This window comes from Rhagoletis pomonella, unplaced genomic scaffold, assembly GCF_013731165.1.
Source record: "Rhagoletis pomonella isolate Grant_MI unplaced genomic scaffold, Rhpom_1.0 Rhpom_scaffold_00002, whole genome shotgun sequence".
NCBI classification, from domain to species: domain Eukaryota; kingdom Metazoa; phylum Arthropoda; class Insecta; order Diptera; family Tephritidae; genus Rhagoletis; species Rhagoletis pomonella.
In genome coordinates this window covers 48,069,511-48,078,216 of record NW_023458556.1, presented here as the reverse complement: position 1 = coordinate 48,078,216, position 8,706 = coordinate 48,069,511, and the positions used below count along the sequence as shown (strand labels likewise).

The 8,706-nt window shown below is 38.8% G+C and overlaps 3 protein-coding genes across 3 annotated transcripts in view; all 3 read right to left on the bottom strand.

Moving 5' to 3' along the window:
• Window positions 1–8,706, bottom strand: part of LOC118733735 — a gene marked incomplete in the record, with an annotated part of 802,810 nt that overhangs the window by 25,357 nt on the left and 768,747 nt on the right.
• On the bottom strand, window positions 3,796–4,697 carry LOC118733738 (salivary glue protein Sgs-4-like). The gene is made up of 3 exons (XM_036463273.1): window positions 4,553–4,697; window positions 4,058–4,495; window positions 3,796–3,979 (listed from the first exon to the last, which is right to left on the bottom strand). The coding sequence occupies exons 1-3, from the start codon at window positions 4,578–4,580 to the stop codon at window positions 3,906–3,908; spliced, it is 540 nt and encodes a 179-aa protein (XP_036319166.1). The 5' UTR covers window positions 4,581–4,697; the 3' UTR covers window positions 3,796–3,905.
• Window positions 8,176–8,706, bottom strand: part of LOC118733740 (extensin-like) — a 24,855-nt gene continuing 24,324 nt past the window's right edge. Inside the window, exon 3 of the mRNA XM_036463275.1 lies at window positions 8,176–8,477. Coding sequence (XP_036319168.1) covers window positions 8,271–8,477 — 207 coding nt within the window. The 3' untranslated portion in view covers window positions 8,176–8,270. The remainder of the gene's footprint in view (window positions 8,478–8,706) is intronic.

The window sequence follows — 8,706 nt, the reverse complement described above, 5'->3', positions numbered from 1 at the left end:
ATATACGGACTGAAATGTACTTAAATTGTTTTTAATTAATTTATACATTTTGTTATTTTGCTAATTTAAACAGCTTTGTCTTGCAGACATGGAATGATTTTCACTGTTATTGTTTACAACCTTAAAAATTAAAATAAATAGCAATTTTTAAAAAGAAATTTACGTAAATATTTACTCTTCAAGCTAAAAGTCTTGCATCAAAAGTGTCAATACAAAATGGAACAAAGCAAATACATATACTCGCACATAGATACCAGACAATTAAAACAAGTTTTTTAAAGTTCAACGATCCACACAGCTGTGTGTGAGGTAGTGGTATTGTTCAACGTCATTTTACACAGCCGTATCAGTTTCGCGGAGATATCAAATTTAGACATCGCGGTAACTCCTTTGAGTGCTGTCGAAAGCGGCTTTGAAGTCGACAATTAGTTGATGAGTGGCGATCCTTTTCTCTGACCATATTCTGCATAAGAGGTCCTTACTAACTCCTCGCCGAGACACTTGAATAGCTCAGGTGGCAGGCCGTCTGCTTCAGCAGCTTTATTGTCATAGTCAGGCGTTGGGATATCGACGCCATCATCATCGGACGGGGGGATCGGGTTCCTTTACTTCACTACTTTCAGTGCTGCTGCCATTCAGTATTGTGTAAAAGTGTTCCCTCCATAATTTAATACTTTCTGGACATCGGCCACTAGATCGCCATAGTTATTTTTACTGGAGTTCGCCCCGGTCTGGAAATCTTTCGATAGTCACCCAACTCTCTAAAAAACGCCCAGCATTTCTACCTCTTCGCCTGTCTCTTTTTATTGCGGCAAATACGTCTCGCTTCCCTCTTCAGCTCCTTATAACGGTCGCACGTAGCTCCGGTTGCGTCCGATCGCAGCGGGCCCCTGTCGTCGATATAGTTATTCTTTTTCTGCAGCTTCGTGACATTTTTCAGCGTAGCAATTGTTCCTTCGGGTTCGCTGAAATCGGACTTATTCTATTCTTCAGCGGCGGTAGGTAATGTGTGGGTAATGTGGACTACGGCCAAATATGTTCGGCACTTTGCAAAAAACGACTACATACGCTTGGTAAGCTATATTTATAAAACCTTGCGGAGGTACCATAAATCAACATTATAGCACAATCAAAGTGCATAGCTTAAATGAAATGGTTTGATACCGCGCAAGTGTCGCAACATTGTTGGGAAGCGAAATTTGCATATGGCCACACAATGGGCTCTAGTGTAGGGGGAATTACTCTCTCTAGCCATTGCAACGAAATCTAACCAGAAACCCTCGGTAAGTGGCCTAACTTTCTGGAAGAAGTTGTGACTTTTTTACTGTCAGCTAGAATTTCCAACTCTCGACGCTCGCGGGCCTTCAGCTGATATCTTTTTATTAAGGAAAATACGTTTGGTTCGTATTGTGCCCGATCGCAACGTGCCTAGCTGGCGGCATCTTTTTCTCTGCAGCGGCATGGAATTGCGTCCGGCCTTCGATTAAATCGAATTACTTCTTCGGCAGCGGTACTTAGGGAGCTGGAAATGTGGTTTCACTGCTCGCATATGTCGTTTTGTTGAAGAGTGATTCCTGACAGCAGGTATTAGAGTTGTGTGGCAAATACATTGGCTACCTGTTTTAACTGAAGCTCAGCGTCCGGCCTTTGCTCCGATCGGAGTAGATTTACTTCGATTTCTATTTTAAATTTAAAGCCAACTCTCTACTCTGCTTGACCTAAAATATGCTCCCATTTTTTTTAATTTTTTCGATTTACATTAAGAATTTATTAAAAATAATATGGTAACTTCTTAAATTTTGCTCAATAACTTCTGTGGCGACGCAGCCTCGAATATTGCTGAACATAAATCGGCAGAGCATGAACTCCATCGTGACATAAACTAAGCAAGAGGAGATCCCTGAAACGTTTGGGGGAAGTTATCAATAATAACCCTTGGGGTTTAAGGTATAAAGTAGTCCTTCGCAACTATTTAAAAGCGTTCAGAAGAGAATCTACCTTAGAAACTGCGACGACCGAAGCCATCGTGGATATTCTATTCGCTACGCATCCTCTTAGACCTAGTGGACCACCCAGGAATACCTCAGAATATCCACCTTTTACATTGCAGGAAGTGCCTTACACGGCTTCGGAATTGGGTCTCCCGACAGAAGTCTTAAAAGCTACAGCTAATAGCCATCGAAACCTCCCGTTGAAAATGTAAAATGCCTGCCTAAGGGTGCAAATATTCCGCGACTGCTGGAAAGTGGCAAACATATCATCATACAAGCCTTTGTGCATGTTGGATAAAGCGGGTAAACCCCTGGAAAAACTCTTGAGAGAGCGCCTCTTCTCGGCACTCGAAGATGCCGGAAACCTGTCAAACAGCCAGTTTGGATTCCGAAGAGGGAGGTCAACAATTCGGGCTTTACATGAGGTAATAGAATCGGCCAAGAGCACGGAGCGCGGAAATTATTCCTCTCGCCCCATATATCTACTGGTGATATTAGATGTCAACAACGCCTTTAACTCGGCTAGATGGAGTGATGTTATGAACGCAATGAAACATGACTTTAAGGTACCGGAGTACCTTCATCAGATTCTCGAGGACTATCTCAGTAACCGTTCGATCAAATACAAAACAGCAGACGGCACGAGAGTTAAACAACTTTCAGCAGGAGCAGCTCAAGGACTTACGTTGGGACCTGACATATGGAACAGCACATAAGTATGACGGCATACTACGAATGGAAATGCCAGAAGGGTCCTCTTTAATGGGATACGCCGAGACGTTTCGGCGATTATCATTGCGCGAACTGTGGAGCCAGCGGAGCTGCGTCTTAACCAGTTGATGCGCCGAGTCAGCTTTTGGATGAACAACCACGGTCTCCAGTTGACCTTAGCTAAGACATAGACAATGCTTATCACAAAAAAAAAAACGCATCCCCTAATCAATGAAATGCGGGTTGGAGGCACAACGGTCTGAAGCAGAGCGGCCGTAAAATACCTGGGTGTCAACCTTAATTGCAAGCTCGCTTTTTGGCATGAAATACAACAAAAAGCGGAAAAAGCAGCTTTTGTAACGACGAAGTTAAACAGAGTTATGGCCAACCTACGTGGACTTAGCCCAAGCAATAGGCGGTTGCTCATGCGCTCTACGGCGCAAAAATATGGGCCGAAGCTCTACGGCATGAAAGGTACCGCAAGCATATGGCAGATGTGCAAAAATGGGAAGCACTCCGTATAGAGTGCTCCTACCGAACAGCTTCGGAGACCGCCGTGCTTGTAATTGCAGGAGCGACAGACAACAGCTTTAGCAAGAGCCAGAAGATAATACATACATATTAAACCACAAAATTAAAAAAAAAATCCAAAAAGTGGAAATATCATCTTTTGATTAAGTAGACATCACTTTAGCAGACACTTTATCTGGCGAATTAACTAAGGAATAGAAACTACAACTATTTTCATCCGTAAAAGCCTTCCTCTAAGAGTAAAATACATATTCATGGGTTGGCTTAAGAACTAGAGTAACCGAGTGAGGTAATTTGAATCAGAGGTTTTTATAATAGTTGTTGGATTATATTTATATGCAACTACATATGTGTTATTACTTATCGCTAACTCGAACCAATTTTCGGCTAAGAGATGTTTTGCCTGCATAATATGCAGAACATCTTTTAACACATAGCTAAATCATCTTGTAAATACTCGGTCGGGTAAAGGGAATCCTAATAAATGACATTTGTAATTAAAACAAGGTAGGTTGCATATAAAATCACATAATTTGCATAATTTTATTGCAAGAAAAACTATTTTTTGTAGTAATTAGTTAGTTAAAGATATTTATGGCAAATATTGGTTATTGGAGAATTAAAAAAATTTTTGTACACTAAGTTTTATTTAAAATCGAATTTATAACTAATTCAGTCTCTGCATTTAGCGGCGCGTGTTCCAATTGGAAGCTTTCCACAACGGCTTTGCCTGGTAATAGACCAATCTAACGAGGGAGGAGAAAACATAAAAGATAAATGTAGAATGATCTAGTGTCGTGAAATATAAAATTGCAACCACTTACTATTACGCGGCCTAGATAGGCAGTTGAGATTACGTAAGGCACACTTATTAGCCACGCGACGACAGAGCCTGTCATTTCGATTGCGTACGCACAATGATGGACCAACAGTGGAACACCTCAGCGGTTGCCTTGGGCATGGACGAGGTTTCGAGAGTCTTGCAGCTCTGGCAACTCTTGTTGGTGTGACAGTTGGAGGAGTAGGTGTCCTAGTTGGAGGCGTGGGTCTCCTAGTTGGCCGGGTAGGTCTCCTAGGTGGCCGCGTAGGTCTCCTAGTTGGGGGCGTGGGTCTCCTAGTTGGAGGCGTGGGTCTCCTAGTTGGAGGAGTGGGTCTTCTAGTTGGCGGCGTAGGTCTCCTAGTTGGGGGTGTAGGCCCTACACTTGTCTCGCCAGGCTGAGCTTGAGTCATAGCTATAGTGATTAAAAGCACTGCTCCAAAAACTATAATTCAAAGAGTTAGTTGGAAAATCATTAATGTACAACGATTTAAGAACTCACGGAGGACGAAAAAATTTCTGGGCCACATGTTTCGATGCTTTGATGATTTCGTGTTCGAGAACGCAGCACAATTGATGGTTTTACGACAGCGCAGATGTACTTTTATAGGGAAGTCGACATCAGGAAATAAGTGATCTTCAGATAACACTTGGCAATATTTTTAACAATTGTCTAAATTGGTGACAATACATTTAAGTGAAAAGTCTGTCCGCGTTTATTCATTGCTTAATTTTTGACAATGCTACAAAGTGAGTCATAAAAATGGTTAAAGATATCGAACCCTTTGAACCCTTTAGCATCGAAATGCATATATTTGTATGTATGGTTGCAACTACATACACTCATACATACTAAGAAATAATATTCGTTACACTCTAAAAAATCTGTTTAAAAATGCGACTATAAATCGAGTTTATTTTTGTTTATTTTTAAAATTTTTTGGTAAATTTACACGATGAATATGTATTTTTCTCGTTTACACATTTTCGTGTGTAAAAATCCTTTTTGTTAGTGGCTTTATACAATTCTACGGGTGAAATCAAACAGCAGATGTGTATTCTGTAGCTTGTACGCACTTCCGTAGTAAATTTACGCACACCACAGCAGCTATATTACACTCTAAAAAGTCCGAAATTTAAACCAACTATTCGTTGAATAATCGAGCATGTAATATCGCGAATAATAAGGTAGGAAATCAGTAACCTACCTTTTAGCTAGGAAATCTACACAATTTTTTTAGAGTGTAGCAGTCTTAGTTCCTTCGCTAAAAGTAACTTTTAATACAAGCAATAAGAGTATCTTATAAAGTTGTCAGTTGACATGTCGAGGTAAGAAAAAGCCAATGCATATAATTAGGTTGATAACACCAAAGGTAAACAAAACAAATATGCAGGATTTCTCACTTGTTTATTACTTGGTACTCTTCAAAATACAACTTCAAGAAGTTATAGCTTTGTTATTTTTTGATCGAATTAAAAATTGTATTCTCTGTTTGAAAGATACGGGTTTTACCTTTCTATTGCATTAAACTAACTGATTAAATTTAATTAGATTTTTAAAAAGATGTTTAACATTTTTAAATATATTTGCGACTTAAACACTATTTAAACATATATTTTTTGACTTGCCTACATTTTGTAATAATTCATTTAAGTTATTGTTCAAAGGATTTGAACTCACAAGTAACCGATTCTAATAATATTTATTACCGGATTCTCTAAAATTGTTTTTTTTTTTAATTTGCGCGCTTCCGCTGCTTTCTCATAAAGCTTTTCAATGAGTAGGAATGCGTGTTTCATTACAATGGCATCATTCATTAAGATTTTATTCATTGTACAAGACGTGGGATGCCAGGGGTTCAAACCATATTTTACTTACTTTTATGGATAGATAATACAGTCACTTCGTTTAACCTTTCTATTTGATGAGCATTGATTCCTGTTATAACCGCAGGTAATTTTGGGTCTTCAAAAAATATTTTGCTAAAAATCTGGGGGTTGTAAGGCAAATCTATTTGTGTTGTATATTTTCGAACTCTAAATTTCTTTACCTTTGCGCTGATATATTATATTTTACACTTATCAACTAAAAAAAAAAAAATAAAATAAAATATAATACAAGTAATTAAAAAATGTAAGCAAATTATTAGTGGTTAATAAAAAACAGAAAAGTCGACCCCCGCACCAGCTGAAGTTGTTGTGGAGTTATGTCATTCAATTAAAGTAATATAAAACTATGAACCATATCGGACCATAAATACGGGTTTTTCTTCAAATCGATACCTGCGCCACCTAGCGTATTCCTCTTTCATATTGCATTGTCATCGGGTCATAAGCTGACCATACTGACCATTAAACTAATTTTTATAGGCGAGCATTTTGAACGCGGGCCCAAATACACAAAAACAAAAAATTACACCAAATCAATCAAAATTACACAAATCAGTTGTGTTCATTTTACTCATGAACTATGTGTCCTCAATAGTTACTCGTCCACCCGTCACAAAATACTGTCCCACCCGTCAATAGCTACAAGAGTTTTTTTTTTTTTAATTCTCAAACATAATAATGCCATCCAAGCATAAAATGGACCTTAACATTCTATTAACTAAATTCGAGAAAGCCGCTATGTAAGAAATATTTTGACAAAGTTTGTCTAAAATTGGAAATCGAATCCATCAACTCAGTGAGGTGGGCGGCGTCGTTGACTCACGTCACTCTTGGGAGAATAAAACTTTTCTTTACAAATTATTAATCAAGTTTTATACTTTATTAGCTTTCTGTTAAACTAATCTCTGACTTCAAGTGTTAACCGTAGAAACACTTGTCAAAATAAAGGTTAAAGTGAAACTACAGTGAAACCCGCCTTTCACCTTTCCGAAAGCTGCCGCTACATGGTAAGCCGGGGTGTATCAATTTTGAGTAAATTAGCGTCCTTAAATTTCGAAATATTGAAGATGCAAGCATTTCTGAAATTTACCGTTATATGAAAAGCGGCCATAATTTTAGTTCAACGTTTTGCTTTTATGTGGCAAGCACAATAACCATACCGAGTTTGGTACAAATTGGTAGAACGGTTAACAAGATACATATATGTGATCATATGTGGACGGTGCCGGGCCCATTTTCCAAAATTTTATCATAAGCGCATTTCGTGGTAAAGAATTGTTGCAAGCATCAATTTTGAATAAATTAGCTTTAATATTTACCGATTTAACGAAGATTTTGTATTTCTCTAAATTACCGTTATATGGGATGTGGGCTTGGTTATTGTCCGATTTTAAAACTTGTTGGCCATTTGGTATGCTGTGGCAAGGTTAACAACTGTGCCAAGTGTGGAAGAAATTGGTGCAGCGGTTACCAAGATATGCACATATAATCAGAGGTGGGTGCAACTACGCCCATTTTCCAAAAATTTATAATATTCTCATTTTCAATCTAAAAATTATTGTAAATATCAATTTTGAGTGAATAATCTTCAATAGTTACTAAAATATCGCAGTTTACGTATTTCTGAAAATTTGCCGTTATATGGGAGGTAGGCGTGGTTTTTGCCCGATTTTGTCCATTTTCAATTCCATCCGTCCTACGCCCAAAAGAAGCGCACGTACCGAGTTTCGTCAAGATATCTCAATTTTTACTCGAGTTATCGTGTGCACAGACGGACGGACGGACGGACAGACGGACGGACACAGACATGGCTTAATCGATTTGTCTATTCATTCTGATCATTTATGTATACATTTGTTTATATCTATCTCGATTCATTTTGCCTGTTACAAACAACTGTTATGTGAACAAAGTTATAATACCCTTGTGCACAAGTGCGCTCGGGTATAAAAATTCAGACAACATATTAATGGTGACCAGTTATACTTCACTACACTAGTTTTGCTAAAAGTGGAAATATTTTAAGCGTATACAGCCTCCATTAGGATCCCCAATTTCCATAAATTTCGAAATTATGTCGTGAAATTTAAAATAAGCAAACAACAAACATGACTAAACAAAGTTTGGTTAAAACTGCACCAGTTGCCTTCTTTTTGCCAGGTATGTAAAGAAAATTTGCCACTGTGCATTGTATTTAAAACAAAGTAGGTTGAGTTGCATATAAAATCGCGTAATTTTATTACAAGCAAAACTATTTTTTATAGGAATTAATTAAACATATTTGTGGCGCAAATTGGCTCTTAAAAAATTAAAAATTTGCATGTGTACTACTATGGTGCTATAGTTGGTGGCGTGGGTCTTCTAGTTGGTGGCGTGGGTCTTCTAGTTGGTGGCGTGGGTCTTCTAGTTGGGCGCGTTGGTCTCCTAGTTGGAGGCGTAGGTCTCCTGGTTGGGGGTGTTGGCCTCCTAGTTGGAGGCGTTGGTCTCCTAGTTGGGGGCGTTGGTCTCCTAGTTGGAGGCGTTGGTCTCCTAGTTGGGGGCGTGGGTCCCTCAGTTGGGGGCGTGGGTCCCTCAGTTGGGGGCTGGGCTTGAGTCATAGCTATAGTGATTAATAGCACAACTCCGAAAACTGGAATTCAATAAGTTAGTAGGAAAATCATATACATATGTACCACTACTTAAGAACTTACGAAGCACGAAGCAATTCCTGGGCCACATTTTTCGATGCTTTGATGATTTGGTGTTGGAGAACGGAGCACAACTGAT

Bases quoted from the DNA above. Each gene is read 5' to 3' on its own strand.
- LOC118733738 (XM_036463273.1), bottom strand. From the start codon at position 4,580: ATGTGGCCCAGAAATTTTTTCGTCCTCC. The intron at 4,496-4,552 runs GTGAGTTCTTAA...TTTGAATTATAG, and splicing joins CAGAAATTTTTTCGTCCTCC to TTTTTGGAGCAGTGCTTTTA. The intron at 3,980-4,057 runs GTAAGTGGTTGC...CTCCCTCGTTAG, and splicing joins CCTATCTAGGCCGCGTAATA to ATTGGTCTATTACCAGGCAA.